At 47.0% G+C, this 20,215-nt stretch overlaps 1 protein-coding gene across 6 annotated transcripts in view; it reads right to left on the reverse strand.

Moving 5' to 3' along the window:
- The window catches only part of Nfkb1 (nuclear factor kappa B subunit 1), a 116,153-nt gene that overhangs the window by 11,567 nt on the left and 84,371 nt on the right, over nucleotides 1-20,215 (reverse strand). For all 6 annotated transcript variants that reach the window (XM_063282630.1, XM_063282629.1, XM_006233360.5 and 3 more), the window contains exons 11-17: nucleotides 18,421-18,512; nucleotides 15,574-15,712; nucleotides 11,162-11,308; nucleotides 9,586-9,675; nucleotides 8,063-8,251; nucleotides 6,802-6,943; nucleotides 4,567-4,681 (exon numbers count right to left, since the gene is read on the reverse strand). In XM_063282630.1, coding sequence (XP_063138700.1) covers nucleotides 4,567-4,681; nucleotides 6,802-6,943; nucleotides 8,063-8,251; nucleotides 9,586-9,675; nucleotides 11,162-11,308; nucleotides 15,574-15,712; nucleotides 18,421-18,512 — 914 coding nt within the window. The remainder of the gene's footprint in view (nucleotides 1-4,566; nucleotides 4,682-6,801; nucleotides 6,944-8,062; nucleotides 8,252-9,585; nucleotides 9,676-11,161; nucleotides 11,309-15,573; nucleotides 15,713-18,420; nucleotides 18,513-20,215) is intronic.

The following is a 20,215-nucleotide window of genomic DNA, read 5'->3' on the forward strand; positions in this document are numbered from 1 at the left end:
GGGGAAACTAGGAGGTGAACTTTTGGTTCAATCTCGGGAGTGGGGTGGGGGGGGTGGAGGGATATATAGGTCCTCTCAGTTTAATTTTGCAAAAGTTATGAATTGGGAAAGTACTTTAAATTGAAACTTAAAGGGAAAGGCTGGTGTGGGGTAGGAAATGTATGTGTAAAACTGTGCAGACTGCATGCGAGTACACTAAAGAATACAAGTCTTTCCAGAGCACATGTCTGTAGGCAACACCCGGAAAAGTACTCTTGAGAACGGGGACCTGTCAGAGTCTATGCAAAGGCAATTCTGGGTTCCCAAAAGTATAAACTTCTATGTTATTTCAAAATTGTGCTTATAATGAACTTACAATAACTACAAATATGGCAATAGCAAGCCTGGGACACATTCTATGGGAGCTAACACACGTAAATGGCCAACGTCACTCACACACTGGAGGATGCAGGAGGGGAACGCAGTTTAAAGACTTACTTCAGACTCCATCCTTTCTATGCCACACTTGGGCTACTCTAGGGAGGAAGTGGGTTCCGACAGATGGCCACTGAAATGTACCATGATTAGTGGGAGATAGGTGGGGAGAGTGTTTGAGATAACTTACAAGTAATCCAAATTACTTAGAGGACTGTATACTGTTCTGTCAAGAATAGTTATTACCTCATGTGTGATGGTGCAGATCTGTAATTCCAGCTCAGAGGACTCTGAGGCAGGAGGATTGCCATGAATTTTGGGCCATTTTGGCCTACATAGTGAGTTCTAATTTTGTCTGCATTATATTGTAGGATCTTGTCTAAACGACAATAACAAAGCAAAACCAAACCAAAGGAAAAAAAAACAAATTAAAAAAAATAGTTCTCAAGCTGGGTGTGGGGAAACTATCTGTGGTCCTGGCACCCAAGAAAACATAGGATTGACAGTTCTGTGTCAACCTGGGTTACACAGCAAGTTCTAGGCCAGTCTCAAACACAGGAAGATCCTCTCTCAAACAAAACAAAACAAAACAAACCAAAACAAAACAAAACAAAACAAAACAACCCCACAAAGCCAAACAAAGAAACTCAACAGTTACCAGAAACACAAAAGCTGCCGGTCACTTAGTCCCTGAGGCTAAGGTGGAAAAAATAGGGGAGCAGGAGGGTCTGGGGGCTCCAAATCAGAGAGGCCTTTGGCTTACGCACACTGGAGAGGTTCCAAACATGAAGAGCTGGTTCACACACAATGGAGCCCGCTTCCACAGATCCTATTGCCAACAGCCAACAGGGCTTCCTGAATCCAACCTCCAGCAGCGGAGGGAAGCAGTTTTTGCAAGGAAGACTGGGAAGTAACCACTTCCTCTTCTTCAGTTTATTCTTATATTTGTGATGGTTAAAAAGGCAATCTGCCAGTGTCTGCCATGAGGTGGCGGGGGTGCGGGGGTGATGTCCTCCGTGAGGGTGTGAGAGCTGGAGAACCAGCCCTGCCCCTCACAGACTGCAGCACTTGGGAGAGTGGGCACCACACTCTAGGCAGCACAGGAGAGCTGGCTCTGGAGGCATGGGTGTGGGTGAGCCACCAGGAGGGCTGACTCTGACTCCTGCTGATGGCCATACTTGGGTGGCTCAGCCAGAGCAGTGTTGGAGAGCTCACCCTGGTGGTGTGGATGAAGGAGAGCCAGTGGGCTGACCAGCTCAGCTACTCCCTAGGCCCAGATCCAGGGTTCTGAGATGACTCACCCCAAAATCTATATCATCTGCAAATGGTTGAGATGTGTGAAAGGGTCAGTCAAAGCTGCAGGATCTCCACGACATGGGGAAATAGCAATGCAGAGGAGTCTCCATGAGGATCCAGTAACCGTGGTGTCACAGAGGACCAGTGATTCACTGCAATGAACATTTGCAAGTGAAGGTGTGTGGACAGAGGGGTACACTGTGGGACACACTGTGACATATTACGGCTTCCATATTGAGATGTTTTCTATGCTTTTTTTTTTTTTGCTTTTGTTTTTCCTGTTATTTGAGTGTTTTTTTTTTTTTTTATTTTGTGGGGAGGCTGCAGGGCGGAGGGCAGACATGAGGAGATGGGGAGATGAGCAAGACTGGGATGCATGGCGTGAAGCTCACAAAGGTTCAATAGATAGTTTTAAAATCTGCCTAAAAGTTTGGAAAATTAAACTTTTGGGACCCAATGACTTTCCAAATACCTATAGTACCCCAAGATGGCATGGAAGCCTGAGGAAAACCGATCTTGAGGTATACATTTAAAGTAATACCTGATCCTAGTTATTTCACGATTCTGTGAAAGCCCCAAGCTCCCCCTGGACATGAGTCACTGCAGACAGAAATGCGGAGAGTCCTGCAGAAAGCAACTGCACTCCTCTGTGAGGAGAGCTACTCGGCTGAGAACTGAGAGCTGCAGGCCAACAGGTTCGTCAGCCTTTTCTTTGGTGTGGGGGACCAGAGCTAAAGCTTTAAACATGTGATCCACTTCCAGCCTCCTGTTCGTATTTTTCAAAGTAACTTTAAAATATTGAATTAAAAAAAAAGAAGTAATTTAATGATTTCTTTTAAAATAAAAATGTTTCAGCTCTTTGTTTTAGTGAGTATGTGTAGATAATTTTCTTCCTTCCTTCCTTGCTTTCTTTCCTTCGTTGAGTGTGTGCGTTCAGGGACGTGCATGCAGAGGTCAGAGGATAACATGGGTATTGTTTCTTGCCTTCCACAATGTTTTGTTCCTCGATGCATATGCAAGGTGCTTGCCTCCTGACAAGATAGGAGGTTGCTGCTACTAAATCTGGCTCGGTGATGGTCTGGTCTGGAGATCTGAACACTGGTCCTCACACTCGCACCACAAATACTGCATCCACTGAGTCATCTCATTGTTTCTAATTTCCTTTAAAATAATGATTATTATTATTTTTTTAAATTTAACATGACATCACATGCCAGGAACTTCGATATGAGCTTGTCAATCCCATACTCAGGAGACTGAGGTGGGACACTGATAGTTCAATGCCATCCTGGGCTATGTGTGTGTGGGGGGGGGTGGGGGGGAGGAGGAGGGAGAGGGAGAACCGTGGATATAACAACTTGAATAACTTGTTTTAAAAATGGAGTTAGCGATACATGGGCTGACCCTGGACTCTGACCCCATAGGTAGCAATGAATATCCTAGTAAGAGCACCAGTGGAAGGGGAAGCCCTGGGTCCTGCTAAGACTGAACACCCAGTGAACTAGTCTGTTGGGGGGAGGGCGGCAATGGGGGGAGGGTTGGGAGGGGAACACCCATAAGGAAGGGGAGGGGGGAGGGGGATTTTGCCCGGAAACCGGGAAAGGGAATAACACTCGAAATGTATATAAGAAATACTCAAGTTAATAATAATAAAAAAAAATGGAGTTAGCGTGGTTGTATGGAAGGGTATGCGCTCAGTTCTGAGTGTAGTCCCAAGCACCAAAATGAACCAAAAAAAAAAAAAAAAAAAAAAAAAACCACCAAAAAAACCAAAACCAAAACCCATATAAACAAACAAACACCAAGTAAGAACTCCACTAGTTCTTGTCTCTTCTAAGCACAAATTATGCATGGTTATTGGCCACAGTTTTGCAATGAAAGCAACATAACCTGGAAGCAGAGGTCTCAGCACCATCCTGGCTGTGGGATCAGAAAGACACACTGGGCAAGTGAGTTCAGAGATACATAAAAGCCAACAAGAGGAAAAGACCAACAGACCCAGAAAAATGGAGGGGTAGGAGAGGGGGAGGGGTAGGAGAGTGGGTAGGGTAGAAAGGGGGGAGGGGTAGGAGAATGGGTGGGATAGGAAGGGTAGAGGGGTAGGAGAATGGGTGGGGTAGGAACGGGGGAGGGGGAAGAAGAGGAGGGGGTAGAGTAGGAGAGGAAGAGGGTTAGAAGGGGAGGGGTAGGAGACAGGGAGGGGTAGGAAGGGGGAGGGGCACAAAAGGGCTGGAGAGAATTAGAGGTGAGGGAGGAAGGAGGCCTCAGAGCAGGCCACAGTCCTATTTCTGCTCCTGGAGTTTCTGATTTGCTTTACCTCAACATCTTCATCTATCCTCAGTTGACTGTGCCACCATCTCTAGCTGGTTTCTCCTGGAGTTTTCCGTCCTCCCTACCTTCTCAAACCTGAGCTGGTTCCTCTTCCTGTTACAGCCTTTCACCTCTCCAGGAGCTGACCTCAGAGCCTTTCCTCCACACATACTGTAAATACCCTTCCTCGGACCTCAAAATTCTCACAAAGTACTGCGTTTTGAAACTTGATTTTCTTTTTGACTCTGTCTCTCCTGACAGCTGTGACTTTCCTCCCCTAGATTCTCCCTCAAAACTATCAACTCTGACTTCTAGATCTTAAAGTTTGCTTTTCTAGAAGATAGTGAATTTCCATGCAGCGTGATTGTCATCAAATCCATGATCCTACTCGTCTCTTTATAAAATAGCTTTCCCAGCTAAAGATACTTTTAAGATACCACTTATGAAAGGATGTTGTTTCCTTGTTTCCTGTTACCGATAACAGCACACACATGTATTACAAAGTAAACCTTTTCTCTTCTTGACTGTCTTGAGGTGGCTGCTTACCTGATACAGATCGTTTCTCATGTTGATGATGTCATCAGAGATCGAACCAGATGTCACTTCTAGCAGATCCCTCACGAGCTGAGCATGAAGGTGGATGATGGCTAAGTGTAGGACACTGGAATGAACACGGTGGTGATAATTAACTGGGGGCTCAACGAGTGACAGTAACAAAAAAGTCAAGAAACGACGGAACTGAAGACTGAATCTAAGTGTTACGCATAGCATTCTTTGGCCCTCCCATGTACTGATATGAGGTGACATGATTTCTCTGGAGGATTTCTCCCACTGCCCATTGCAGATTACTACATGCTGATTGTGCCCACCTGGCCGTGGGAGTGTTAATGTCTGACCAGACACGTGAAGTGCAAAGGCACCTGCCCTGTTGGTCGGAGACCAAATGGCCTTAAGCTCCAAGCCAGCTCTGTCTCTGTGACTCAGACTCAGGCAGCTCTCCCTGGTCTTTCCCTGACAGACCATGAACAAAGGCAATGCCCAGGCGTAGGGACAGCTCAGGAAAACTCAGTTGCTGAGTGAGCTCTGTTCCTCCGAAACAACGAGAAGTGACTTCTGTTTTTAAGCAAGATCTTGTTACTTATCCCTGAAGGATTTCATGTAGCAATACTTCTCAGGGAAGACCACAAAGTTGCTCTTTAGAGGATCCTGTGTCGGTGTTGACTACAAGTGAAGCGTGCGTGCTTTGATGAGAGGCACTGCAGCCACACCTCAGGCTTCAGTGTGGCTCCTGATGGAACCCTGACAGAAGTGAGGCTTGTGAGACGTGATGGAGAAGTGATGGAGACGTTCACACATCGAGTAAGAGGGCTTCAAAAGCTACTTCAACATTTCCACGTGCGGCTCAGAGCTTCACAGAAGAGCATCCCCTCCCCCTCAGATCCTCATACCCCTGGAGGAATTTCCCCAGTACCAGAGGGTTCTATATTTTTTCCTTATTGTATTTTCTATGATGACTAATGGTGACGGGGTCCAAATATGGCAAGCTGAATAAATATGAGAAACCAGGATATTTCCTTATCTACACTTCTGAGTGGGTCTTCTGTGTCTCCCAGGTCTCACACCCCTAGCCTCTCAGAGAGCCTGCTTGTTGAAGTCTTGGACGAGGCTCTGTGTATTGTCCTCACTTAGGCAATGCTGGCCACTGTCTCGGCTGCCCCATGGCCATCTAGTGTCCATACATGTATCCTTACGTCTTTCAGAAATCAGTGTTCCACTTCCTACCATGCTTGCCCTCATTACTCATGAGCTGAGCCAGTCCTTAAAGATGGCACCTGAGGTGCCGATGGGTGTGCGCCCTGGTTATCCGCTCTGTTTTGTGGTTATTTGCTATTGAATGCTAACGGGATGATTTCCCGCTAAAGGCGCCTTCTGCTATTCAGGGCTTTTTACAGAGAAGGTTGTCTGGGTTCCTCTTGTACTGTAGGACAAGGCCAGCGGTTATACCACATCCTTAGTTACACTGCAAGTGACGGGGACAAAGGTCTCTGTACGAAACCCCTGAGGTTGGCATCCTCCTAAAGCATTTTGTTTTTAAACTGAGACTTACCACGGCACTCCCAAATGCTGCCACAGAAAAGGACTCCTTTTCAGCGTTAATGCTATTTTAGGACCCCCTTAGATAAAGCACTTGAATCTCAAGACTGCTGTCTCTGGCTATTTTTATAGGCTTTTAGCTCATTTCAGAAGGCTCAATGGAAGGACTAAGAGAACACTTTAGGAAGGAGCCAGGTGCCTTTGCAAACGGAACCTCAGGAATAGAGAGCAGGCATGGCGTCTGGAATTTCAGACTCCCACGCAGCCTGGCCTGGAGCTGAGGCAGAGTCTGGTCCTCTCACACACTAGAGACCACAGAGAAGCAGCCAGGAGCTAGGGAAGAAAGGCATTGCCTCTTAGTTACTGTACTAATGTCTTTACCAGGCTCTCCCTTGGGTACACTGTGACAATAACGCTTCAGGGACTTGATGGGACTGTCAATAGTTTTCTCAACATTATTTTACACACAAGGCAAGGGTTTAAAATTAACATGCTCACACACTTGAGTCTTCTCGCCCAGGGAGGCAGCACACTGGAGGCCTTGTCTGATGAGGGCAGAGCTCTGTTTTGACTACAGCCCCAGAGTGTTCCCTCTGTAGGCGGCTTGCACCAGCAGCATCCTTGCTTATCCCTATCATTTGCTGTGTGAGACAGCATTTGCTGTGCAGCCGTCCCCACTCCACTCACCTGTCCCCGTTCTCATCCTGCACCGCGGTGAGATGGCGCTGTACCGCCAGCAGCATCTTCACATCTCCCGTAACCGCGTAGTCGAAGAGGGCGTTGGCATGCCGCTTGGCGAGCTGCAGCGCCTTCTCAAGAAAGAGGTTATCTGCAAGGCAATGTCCACAACCACAGCTAAGTCTCACTTGCTCGCCCTACGTGTGTAGCTGAAAAAAGCTCCTTTTGGCGCTTCTGGGTTGTGTTGACTAGAGAAAGGCACAGTTGGGCATTGTCTCACTGACAGACGATACAGTTAAGAGTTTGATTTTAAAGTGTCTGTGGGCCGAGAGGAGCCACCTAGATATAACTGCTATTTTAAGAAGAACAATCAGCGTCAGTGATTTAAGGGGAGCAACCAATCTCAGGGTACTCGGACTTTGGCATAATTTTGAATAAACAATCATTTTTGTAAACAAATTCTCTTCTGGAATCCAGTCTGAGCTAAAGTGAAGGAACATGCCCTTCCAGTCCCAGGCAGACTCAGAAAGAAAGCCCTAGCATTTTTGGAAAATTTATTGCCTTAAGGTCAAGGGATGGCAAACTGGGACCTCAGCACAAATGGACGATCTAGCCTGTTTTGATATGGCTTGGTAGACATATACTGTGCATGTCAAGGGAGGTATTTAAGAAACAGAATAAAAGGACAGTGCAAGACAGTAACCATGTATGGTCACCATCCATGTCTAAACAGTTACTATGTATGGTCACCATGTCTAAATAGTTACTATCTCTTCACAGACCGCTTCTGACCTAGAATTATGACTCATATGCTAATGAGACCTGCTCTCAGGAAGCATTTCCTTTTCATTCTGCTTCTTCAAGGAGGGCAAAAGAAAAGAAGGAAAAGTCCCATTTTCGGGCAAACATCTTCAAGGAGGCAGCTGAGCTGGCTGCTGGGAGGCACGTGAAGGACATGGAAACTTCCTTGTGACCTGGGCCAGGGACAACGTGAGTTGCCTCTTCTCATACCCAGAACTGCATATGACTGGACAATGTACGTGCAAGTTTCTGCATTTTATAGTCAGATCTGATGCTGCAAAGGTGAATGGTTCTACAAGACGCCTCTCTTGCAAGGCCCAGGGCACCGCACAGAGCACTCAAACGAGATGCTGACCCATCAGCTTTAGATCAGCAGGAAGGAAACCTGTCTTCTGGAGACAGCTTCCTGTACCTAGAATTGCACCCTCCCCAGCTGTCCCTGGAAACCCTCGTGGGCACGTTCACCTACCCTGAAACCCCACATCCTCTTCCTTGTCTTCCATGGTGGATGCCGGGGCAATTGCTTCGGTCTTGGTGCTGGCCATGAACAGGCTGGGCCCCTCACCTTGTGTTTCTTTCTCAGGGGGATTCAGAATCTCCCTGTCGTCACTCTTGGCACAATCTCTAGGCTCGTTTTTAAATTTGGTGTTTATGGTGCCTAGGAAAAAGTGCAAAAACATCAGTGTTTTTCTTAGTAAAAATCTTTTAATTGAGCTATAACTCACTGTCTTGACACAGGGCAGAAGGAAGGAAAACAGGAAGGAGGGATGTTGGCTGAAAATGGAAAACTATAAATATTTATAACATAAATAACGTGTTCTGGACATATCTTATATTTCCTTATTTCTTTACTCTTTCAGACAGGGCTTTGCTGTGTAGCTTTGGCTGGCCTTGAACTCACAAGCAGTTGGCCTGGCTCTGCCTGCCAAGTGCAAAGATGTGCGCCGTAACACCTGGGCTGTTTCAGACATAGTTCAAACATTCAGAAACAATTCAAAAGCTTGTCTTTCCAACACTCACATCTTATTTCTGAAGCCAGATTTGGCGAGTCCCACCCAAAATGTCCCACAAGGTCAAGGTCACACAGTGACATTCTCTCTCAAACAAAACCAGAGAGAAACAAGAAATGAATCTCAGTTCGGTTACCTGTGAAGAAGAAACGTGAGAGAAAGTTCTGCACGCTGAGAGCCGGTTGGAGTGTAAGGTTATTTTCTTTCCTAACGCTGAGTAACGAGGGAAGGGAGCTGTGCAGAGCTCATTCCCCTTCCGTGTGGCCCCTTCTTGTGTGCCATGTCTGAATATGGTTGCTGTCGGAACCATGTTATGTGACAGTGCGACAGGTCAGACTCCCGGGCAGACCTGGTACAGAACCTGATCCTGCTGCTGTGTCTTCCGAGAGTTTCTGAAGCTCACCTCTGTCGAGAAGGGGCTGGGCTTAGTGTTCGCCATGCACAGGGGTCATGAGGTTGTGGGTAATGGGAATTCTGTTTTATGGGACGAATGGTGACCTGATTATAGGATAAAACTATAATGTCAGTTAAGATCTTTAAAAAAAGATTACAGTGATGTGTGCATCTGGCATGAATAGGCGCTATGTATGAAGAGACTTTATAGAATGATTTCCATGGTACCAAAGAATGGTTTATAGAAGCCATGAGCAGCCTGTAACCACAGCTACTCAGAGGATGCCTGAGAGTGGAAACAGCCCGACTCCACACAACAAAAACTGATTTCAAGAGGGTGGGATGTGAGGTGAAGGGACAGGCATGAAGGTGGCATTTCCACGTTTGCATAGCCAAGTCTGTATCTTCTGTCTAAAGCCTCTGTTCTGCTTCCATAAATACAGTGTGATGAGCAGATATGTGTCAGGAGTGTTCCTTATGCTGTCCTAGAATAACGTCAAGTACGGATTTACTGGAAAGTTATTTCCTCAAGCTTTTAAGGACCATCCTGATGCCCACGCAGTGTTCTTGGTACTCAGCTCTGACTTACCATGGGTGATGCCTGTGTTGGATTTAGTGGCTCCGGGATGGAATGCAATCCCACCGTAAGCAGGAAATCCATAGTGCGGGAAGCCATACCCTGAACCAGCAATGAGACAAAGGGAACATCAGGGAGATTTTTAACACTATGGTGACCCACTCAGGGGAGGCAGGCCTTGGTGTGGGGAGGCGCTGGCCTACACAGGCTCCGCCAGAGTTAGCAGGGTACACTGTGGGAAACGGACAGTTCAGTTTCACTGTGGCAACCCAGGCAGTGCCCAGACTGGCAGCCTGGATGACTTTAATGCGGAGCAGGCCCTCTCCTGCCAGAGAAGGGAAAAGCTGATGGTAAGCCATCACACCAAGATTCAGACCTACAGTAACATAGGATGACCCCTGGTGAGGAAAACCCAGTACAGTAATATACTGATACTTTAGTGGAAAAAATGGTCAGCACGTTCATTTTCAGTGGAAAGATGAATGATAAATTTCTCTGGAGGACCAGCCAGCACTTAACACCACACTCTCTGACATACAGTTTGAAGCGTTTACATGTTATCTGGAATAAAGGAAAGCCATGCTCAGCACGGTATCTTACACAGAAAACAGGAAACAGCACTGAAGTCAGTTATGCTATAGGTATGAGTCATTGAACAGCGCACTTAAGTACGCTTCTAGAAGAACTGCGTTTCCATAGAAATGCTTAAGCTAACATCTGAGGCGACAGCGGCGTCACCCGGCACCCGTAAGCATGACGCAACGCTGGTCAAAAGCTGACATAAATAGACGGTTGGAATCCACGCGTGGGGATCGCAGCTGTGCCCACGAGAAGCTCATAAATATTCACTGTGCTACCTATGTGCGTGGCAGTTAGGAGGGGCAGTGCACGCACCGTCAGAGCGCTGCCCTGGAGGGGACTATGCTGTGCAGTCATAGTGTACCTGTCTACCATGCAGTGGGTATGAGAGCTGCTTCCCCAGAATAACGGACCAACTGCTCCTCCAAAAGAATAGGGGTAGGGAGGGAGAAATACTCAAAAGTGACTCGAGAAAGGTTTTCTTCCAGGAACACTTCAGTTGGCTTTTTTCTTACAGTTTACATATTATCCCGAAAGAGATAATATGAAACCCAATGCCCCCAGAGTATCCATCCTTAAAGCTACAGACACATACAGACCCAGGTAAAGGTGACAATGTAAAAAGACAGAAGGAGATGAAGAACAGTAGCTCAGAGTAACAGCCATAACAGCCGACTGTGAAAACAGTTTTGTGCATGTGGTCTCTCTCTCTGTCAACACAATGGTAATATTTTTAGACTCGAGCTGACCGCGTGTAACTGAAACCACAGAAAGTGAAACTGGATGAGGGGGGTGTGCGGGCGGGGGGGGGGGAGCTGTGCCTTAAGATGAACATATATTTCTTTGAAAAATTTTTTTTACGCCTGTAGGAAATGTTCCATTAATTTGAAATCTGATGGTTAGTAAATGTCACCAACACTCAATGGGCAGGCATGTTTGGATACCTGGGAAGGAGACCTGTCCCCTCCTTAACATGAAAGGCTTTAGACAGGAGAGATGTTTCTCGTACCTGGGCCAGGACTTCCGGTACTCCCTCCACCGCCACCGCCACTACCGAACATGCCTCCGCCACCCGCTCCCGCTCCACTGCCGCCGCCGAAACTGTCGGAGAAGTTGGGCATGAGCTTCTGGCGTTTCCTCTGTACTTCCTCCTTGTCTGCATTTACAGGAAGGGAAACCAGAAGGGAAAGACTGATTGGGTTCCACCAGCAGCCACAGAGAGACGATTGATTCGCATGGTATTTTTAAATGCATTAAAGGGAAATAACAGGCACCCAAGGAGGAAGCACGGTATTTATTCCAAAGGACAAGAAGACCGAGAGCTCGCCTCAGAGACCACAGTGTGGCACACGCCCAACTCCACTGTGCCACGTTCCCTAAGTTCCCAGTGCTGGTGAGAGAGCTCATTGCGCCTCAAGATTTAGATAACCCAAAGACGCACATTTTTTTTTTTAATAAAAAGCACTTTTACTGCTTTATTTACTCTGAGATAAGAGCCTCACCATGTAGCACTAGCTGCCTGGAACTTACTATGTAGACGAGTTTGGTTCTGAACACAGAGTCAACTGCCTCTGCCCGGTGAATGCTAGGATTGGAGGTGTGCACCGCCCCACCCAGCTAACATTCTGAACAGTTGTCCTTGTTTGCCTGAGACGAGTGCAAGGAACCAGCTTACCTTTCTTACGTACGTGCACTGAGTGAGGTGCAGGGAGAGAGAGAAGCGTGACACGCCTCTTTACTGTCGAGGACCCTCAGTTTCAAGGCAAAGAGGGACTTAGTGGAATGGACTATGACAGATGTATCAGACCCTCACATGAAATCGTGTGAGAACAGATTCACGGCTCAATAAGCCTTGGTAAAGACTAACTATGCTCAAGGAACAGGGGATATTCTGGGAAGACATGGAGGGATTTCTGGAGGAATAACATGGGTGGGTACTTTTGGTAATAAAGGCAAGTGTTTGTCTGGGGTGAAAGAGAGTCTTGAGAATTGGGGCCACACACATTGAGGAGCCCCAGGAATATGAATTTGAGGAACTTGCTTAGAGGAGACATGTCTTAGAGAATGACATTCAGAGGACACTGTTTTAGGAGCCACATCTATCACTGTATGTAGGACATCTAGAGTCAAACTCCAAGGAAGATAGTGCAGACACGAGGCAATGGAGACCCACTCCTTACTGGTTATTGTGATAAGAGAAATACAGTAGATTCTAGATACACAGAGAAGGTCTACAGAGACATTTTGGCTCTTAGAGTCCAACATAAAGATGGCTTCTGGAACACCAGGTACTCTGAGACTTAGCTTGCTGCTCCTCACAGAGTTCTGTGTTTCTCTTGTCTCTCGCTGTGTGTGTTCCTCACTGGCCCAGGTGTCCTCTCTAATTCTGTTACTGCAATGTGATCGGCGGGCCATTGTGCCCTCAGTTCTGCCATGGCCTGTCTGATCTTCAGCCGCCATGTTCTCAGTCCTGTCACTGTGTGGGAGATCTGCCACATCCTCCTGTTCCTTTGTTCCCATTTCCTTGTGCTCTGGGAGTAGCTTGGCAGATTTTGTTGCTGTTGTTTTGTTTGTCTTTGGGGCTGAGAAGCGAAGGTGGTTTTATGTTCACATTAAACAGTTAACACGGTGTTCTCTATCCAGGAAATAGGCCAATACTTAACAACTGTCCTGTGTCTGACTGATCGATGCCGGTTTTCATCACTGTCTATGTTCGGAAAAATCTCGACTTTTCTAGTTCTGTGGGTGCTTGCTTCTGTCACCCCACGGTGAGGCACAAGGACTTATGGGCTGACTATGTTGGACAGTCTACTGCAGCTGACAGGGAAAGAGGGATAGCACAGTCCCTGGGAAACCAACCCTGGGCACACCAGGATAATTAGGAAGAAAATGACTGAAAGGAGTGAATTTGAGGTGAAGAGACCGGCTACTTTCTAACTAATGAAATATTGTAGAGATATTTATAAAGTTTCCCACCAGTTATACCAAAACTGATCGCTACATCCATTAGTCGGCCGGTGAACTGTTGGCCTCACATAGAATATTATTCCACAGTAGAAACATGAAATGCACGACAGGTGTCTTTGGAAACGATGTCTCATCCTGTGACCATGGGGAGCTTCACTTATATTTCACATGTGCCATTCGTATTCATGCTGACCTAGGAAGATGTGTGTCTGAGGTTTGCTGACGAGACCAGAACTTTAGGGAATCCCATCCTCTATTGCAGGCGTTAGAAAGTTCCCACTCTGCTGGGGTCGGATGCCCGGGAAGCTGGGCCTTTTCTATTGTACTCTTTGGATGCAGACACCAGCAGGAGCGGTTGCCTGGGAACCAAATTCTCAGGGTTTCTAGGCTCACGTCCTGTGTAGGTAACCTGCAGTTTCTCCTCTTTTTCTCATGATTCTGCACCAGCAATGATAACACTATTTTGAAGGCACATTTCAGACTATTCTTTGCTCAGCAAAATAATTATTTTTTTTCTTCCTGTTTTCAGAGGGCAGAGACTGTAGGTAAAGCAGTAATTTCGCTTTGCCTTGTGTGGACAGAAGGATCTAGAAGACCTCAAGCTGGCAAGGAAGGAAGTAGCCCAGCCACAGAGCTCACCATAAACCTGGCCCAGGAATGGGGAGGCTGTACCTCAAAAAGAGACATAGCCTCTCAGAGATTCTTCCTAAATGGCTCCACCACAGCAGAAACTTGGTCACCATCAGGCTTTGCCCTCAAGGGACTGACACTTGGGGGTCTTGGTGCACCTGTACCTTTGTGGTTCCCAACCTTACCTAGGACCCTGCACCTGGTGACCTCCTCTCCATCCTCATTGCCTCTGAGCCAGACATTTCTGATTTTATCAGACCCAGTCCTTGTGTAGCCTCCACGTTCATGGATCTCTTCTCAGAACCACGACTTTCAAAACTCATAGAACAGAGAGAGGTACAAAGAGGCTGCACTGTGTATCCCTTCACAAACTCTGTGGGGGCCGGGGATTCTTTTCAAGGCTGTTTCCACCCACTTGCGTCATGCCTCTGACTGCCTCCTTCCTGCACTTGACACCAACTGGAATATGTTTACACCAAGCTTCTCTTTAGGCTCTTCTCCCTTGATCCTCTTATCCACTTAACCATGTCATCAATCTCTGGAAACCCTAGAGCAATCTGAGACTCTGACTCTCTCTTCCTTTCCCTTCACCCAAGGCCCGGGTCTCCACAGCACCACCATGGCAGTGTCTGCTGGATGCTCACTTGTGGGCGCTGGAACCTTTTCCAGCCCTGCTGAGGCACCAGTGAATTCTAGCAACATGCTGGCTGTATCGTTCCAGACTATGCAGGCAGGCCTGGCCATCAGAGACAAAGAAACGCCTTCAGCTACCCCACAAACACTCCACTGCCCGGACCTGGCCTCCCTCACCTAAATCAACCTTCCTCAGTCCGTACAGCACTCACAGGAGTCATTTCTTCCTGGACACACGCCAGCGGCCACACCTCTGCCTCAGAGCATCTCTTTTATGAGCAGAGCCTTGACTTCTATTCATCTTCAGTAACGTGGCAAATGGCTTCTCACTGTAGGGGGACTCTTCAGATGTTTCTTTCAACCAAGGGACCCAGGGCTGTCTCCTCGACAGCTTCATACGGTTTGTGGATGCTTTGCTTTGGGTACTTATAGTTGGAGAACTTGGGTTACAGCTCAATGGTAGAGCATCTGCCTAGTGTCTACAAGGAGAGGACGATGCCTATCACTTCAGACAGCGTCATAAATTGCATTTTAACTATAGTGTACCTTTCCGATGTGTCCTCTGTGAGGAAGTACAGCGACTATCTCACTTTAGAGTTCTGTGCTGGATAGTGGCTGAGCTTTCTGTTTAAAACTTGAGGGCTGCTGAGTCGCTGAAAAACCGTGAGTTTCTGTTTGTTTGTTTGTTTTTCACGTTTCCTTTCCTCCCCGCCCCGCCCCCTCCTGCACATGCTGCAGCACGCCTGTGGAGGTCCACGGACAGCTTCTCCCAGGTAGGTCTCTCCCTTCAGCACACAGGTTTGGGGTTCAGACTCAGGTCAGGCTAAGCAGCATGTGCTTTGCCCACTGAGCCATCTTGATGGCTCCACACTAGATTCTAATACTCAGTGACAGGCTGTCAAATGTCTAGGTCTCCACACTAGATTCTAATACTCAGTGACAGGCTGTCAAATGTCTATGTCTCCATACTAGAACTCAGTGACAGGCTGTCAAATGTCTAGGTCTCCCATGAGTTTGGCAACACTGCAGTAACATAAACGATTGGGGCTAATTCCATGACCATCATATATGACCTTCCTTGTCCCCAAAACTAAAGAGAACACATCCAGGCAGCAGCGTCTGTGAGGCTGGGTAAAGGAGGTGGCCCACAGATCTTTCAGAGCAAGCGCGAGATCCAAGCCACCCAGGTACCTTTGATTTCGGGGTAGTAGAGAAAGGGTTTCGGTTCACTAGTTTCCAAATCCGATTTTCTCCGAAGCTGAACAAACACGGAAGCTGGCTTTGTAATGTTGACATCCTTATACTTCGGTGTTTTGAAGACAATGGCAAACTGCAAGGTACAAAAGACCCAGACATTAGTGTAGGACATTTGTTTTCTAGTGGTGGTGAGCATCGGGTACATTCTATATGCGTCCATGTATTCTCTAAAAGTGTGCTGAAACCCAGCGCCTGGAGAAAGTTCACGTTAGTACCTTATACCCACACTTATGGCCCCGTGAAAATAAAACCTAACAGCAAGAGAAGGACTGGGTGTGGGAGCAGATGGCATCAGGCTGCCTCTGTCAGCCATGCTGAGTAACACTGTGCAGGACACGTCCCATGCTAACCCTGGGAAGTGCTGGGATAAATAAGGAACTGTGCAGACTTAGTTTCATTTTTTCTATGGTTACATTCATAAGGATCAAGATTTCATATGATATAGGATTTCATACAATATAGGAGGAGCACAGGGCAGCATGTGCTGATAATTCTCCCTGCCTCCCTACCCCATTCATGCGCTAACTTCTGATCCTAGAGGGAGCTGCTGTTATTGACTCAGGCTTCCTGAGCGTATCGACTGTTACGAATCTTTGTGAGGTCTCCATACATTCACAGAGCCTCCTTTTCTAGTAACTGTATGATTCTCCATTATATACACACAGCCTTATTTCATTAGTCATTGCTGGCTAACATTTGGGTTGTTGACAGTTTTTTGAAACACCATTTCTCAGTCTCTGACAAAGAGTGACTATTGCTGTGGTAGATCATGTAATCAGCAGGGAGATCCTGGTCATGTAATCAATCAGCAGAAAGATCCTGGTCATGTAATCAATCAGAGGGGAGACCCTGGTCATGTAATTAATCAGAGGAGAGACCCTGGTCATGTAATCAATCAGCTGGGAGACCCTGGTCATGTAATCAATCAGCAGGGAGATCCTGGTTATGTAATCAATCAGCAGGGAGACCCTGGTCATGTAATCAATCAGCAGGGAGATCCTGGTCATGTAATCAATCAGCAGGGAGATCCTGGTCATGTAATTAATCAGAGGAGAGATCCTGGTCATGTAATCAATTAGCCGGGAGACTCTGGTCATGTAATTAATCAGAGGAGAGACCCTGGTCATGTAATCAATCACTTAGGAAATCTGGTCATGTAATCAATCATCTGGGAGACCCTGGTCATGTAATCAATCAGAGGGGAGATTCTGGTCATGTAATCAATCAGCCGGGAGACCCTGGTCATGTAATCAATCAGCAGGGAGACCCTGGTCATGTAATCAATCAGCAGAGAGACCCTGGTCATGTAATCAATCAGCAGGGAGACCCTGGTCATGTAATCAATCAGCAGGGAGACCCTGGTCATGTAATCAATCAGCAGGGAGACCCTGGTCATGTAATCAATCAGCAGGGAGATCCTGGTCATGTAATCAATCTGCAGGGAGACCCTGGTCATGTAATCAATCAGCAGGGAGATCCTGGTCATGTAATCAATCAGCCGGGAGACCCTGGTCATGTAATCAATCAGCAGATCTGGGTCATGTAATCAATCAGCAGAGAGATCCTGGTCGTGTAATCAATCAGAGGGGAGACCCTGGTCATGTAATCAATCAGAGGAGAGACCCTGGTCATGTAATCAATAAGTAGGGAGACCCTGGTCATGTAATCAATCAGCAGGGAGATCCTGGTCATGTAATCAATCAGCAGGGAGACCCTGGTCATGTAATCAATCATCTGGGAGACCCTGGTCATGTAATCAATCAGAGGGGAGATTCTGGTCATGTAATCAATCAGCCGGGAGACCCTGGTCATGTAATCAATCAGCAGGGAGACCCTGGTCATGTAATCAATCAGCAGGGAGATCCTGGTCATGTAATCAATCAGCAGGGAGATCCTGGTCATGTAATCAATCAGCAGATCCGGGTCATGTAATCAATCAGCAGATCCGGGTCATGTAATCAATCAGCAGAGAGATCCTGGTCATGTAATCAATCAGAGGGGAGACCCTGGTCATGTAATTAATCAGAGGAGAGACCCTGGTCATGTAATCAATCAGAGGAGAGACCCTGGTCATGTAATCAATCAGAGGAGAGACCCTGGTCATGTAATCAATAAGTAGGGAGACCCTGGTCATGTAATCAATCAGCAGGGAGATCCTGGTCATGTAATCAATCAGAGGGGAGACCCTGGTCATGTAATCAATCAGCTGGGAGACCCTGGTCATGTAATCAATCAGCTGGGAGACTCTGGTCATGTAATCAATCAGCTGGCAGACCCTGGTCATGTAATCAATCAGCTGGGAGACCCTGGTCATGTAATCAATCAGCTGGGAGACCCTGGTCATGTAATCAATCAGCTGGGAGACTCTGGTCATGTAATCAATTAGCTGGGAGACCCTGGTCATGTAATCAATCAGCAGAGAGACCCTGGTCATGTAATCAATGAGCCGGGAGACCCTGGCTCATCAGGATGGCATCAGCCTCAGCCCTTCAGACTTCTTGGCACAGTTCCTGGTTTGCCATGTGTTCACTACTTAAACATTTTCTGGGAGGACGGAGGGCCACTGCCTGTAGGAGACACCAAATGAGGTGCCATGCCAGGCTCTCAGCCAGGGCTCCACCAGGACCTTGCTCTGTGTTGGAAGAGCCACAAACATAGCATTGCTGTGTGAATGTCTAAGAGACTTCTAATGGTTCCTTTTTTAACACGTGGAAACTGAGCACCGATTTTACCAAGGCAGAACGGACACTAAAATAAAACCTGCAACAATAACCCACCTACCTGTCTGTGAACATCCGTGGGGGAAAAGTCCCCAAATCCTTCCCAAACTCCACCATTTTCTTCCTCTTCATAAAACCGAATCTGGATGTCATCTGCAAGCAGTCATATCAGGCACGTGATTGCAATGGGTGTGATGATGTTGGCGAACACACTAGCAAACGCCTCAAGCACACAAATTTACCTCATATAAATGTAAATGTTTTGAAAAGAGTTAGTAAAGGAGACCTGCACCATTCTTCATACACTATTTACTCCGTGAATGAGATCTACTATTTACTCTTAGTGGTGGATATTAGATTCACCCCATCAATTAAGCTCTGTTTTAGTCAGTGTATGAACTTCCCGGTTCTCTACGCTTCAACCATTCACTTCTGGGAACTGTGGAGGCGAATGGAGGAGTATCAGAACCTGTAGGTGAGACTCAACCCAATATGGAGATAAGCACTGTAACACCTGACATAATGGTGCTTCCCACATGGTCAGTGCTGCCAAGTACTTTATGGCCATGAGCTTGTCTAGTGCTTGGAGCAGTTCTGAGGTGTAGCTGTGCTGACGCTGCCCTCACTCTGCAGAAGCATGCTTCTCAGAGGAGGCTAAGAGCCTCTGTGGCCCAGCCACCTCCTTCAGGCGAGGGATCTAAAACACTGATACCTCAGAGCCAAGACTATGGTTTGGTGACAAGTTACATTTCACTTTCTGGTAGCATCTTTTGTTAGGAAGTCTTCCAGTTCTTGGGAGTGGGGGATGAGGAGGTCCAGAGCATTCAAGTCTGGGGCCAGCTTAGAGTTCTGGAGATAGCCTCCTGCTGTTAAGGACTGGTTCTAGGAACATCTCACCATGTCTCTTCAGGGGGTGGTTTGTCATTTCTAGTTGGCACCCAAGGGTGGTTCTGAGTCCATGTTCTAAACTAGGCCACACACTCACTAGCATGAGTCCCCAGGCGCTCAGGTTCCCCATCCCCAGGTTCATTAGGGACAGGGGTGAGAACACAGTGTGGTCCAGCCACTGTAGCAGAATGAAACACGGTCCTCTAAGGCCTCCGATGTTAAGCCGTTTCAGTGTAAAATTTTAGATAAAGACTAAAAATGAAATAGAGATAATTTTGCCCATGGCACGTGTGGCAAGGGGTCTGGAAGTGACTATGACTTTGGCTCTGTGGGTTGTATGTGGACTGATACCAGCTGTGCTGGCGTTAGTTTTATGTCAACCTGACACAAGCCAGAGTCACTTGGGAAGAAAGAGCTGTTCTTATCAGACTTGTCTGTGGTGCATTTTTTTATTGATAATTTCTGCAGGAGGGCTCAGCTCACTATGGGAAATGCCACCCCTGGCCAGGCAGCCTTGGGTGTTGAAGTAGGCAGGGCAAGCTGTTCTGTGTTCTGCCCTGATTTCCCTGGATGACAGACTATAAACTAAGAGCTAAGTCCTCTCCTCCCCAAGTTGCTTTTGCTCACAGCGACAGAGACTCTGAGACAGCGGTCTATGCAAAGCTTGTTTAAAACTAAAGAGTATTTATTTGTGGTTTTACTTAAAGCAAAGATTGGGAAAGTAGCTACCCTTGTACTAGCATCCATATCTTAGGCAAGCCTTAGGAACTTCTCGAAGTGTGAAATGAAGGAAACATGCTGAGGACCCTGTGTGCGTCACCCTTCTCCTTCCTACTAGGCATCACAGTGACATGAGGAAGCTCTCTCCATGTTACAACACAGCACAGAAAAAGAAGCGGAATCTGCGATTTTTATGTGATGTAACACTCAGATCCTAAGAGTCACTTAACCGAGTGCAGGGAACCAAG

The sequence above is a fragment of the Rattus norvegicus genome, chromosome 2 (assembly GCF_036323735.1).
Source record: "Rattus norvegicus strain BN/NHsdMcwi chromosome 2, GRCr8, whole genome shotgun sequence".
NCBI classification, from domain to species: domain Eukaryota; kingdom Metazoa; phylum Chordata; class Mammalia; order Rodentia; family Muridae; genus Rattus; species Rattus norvegicus.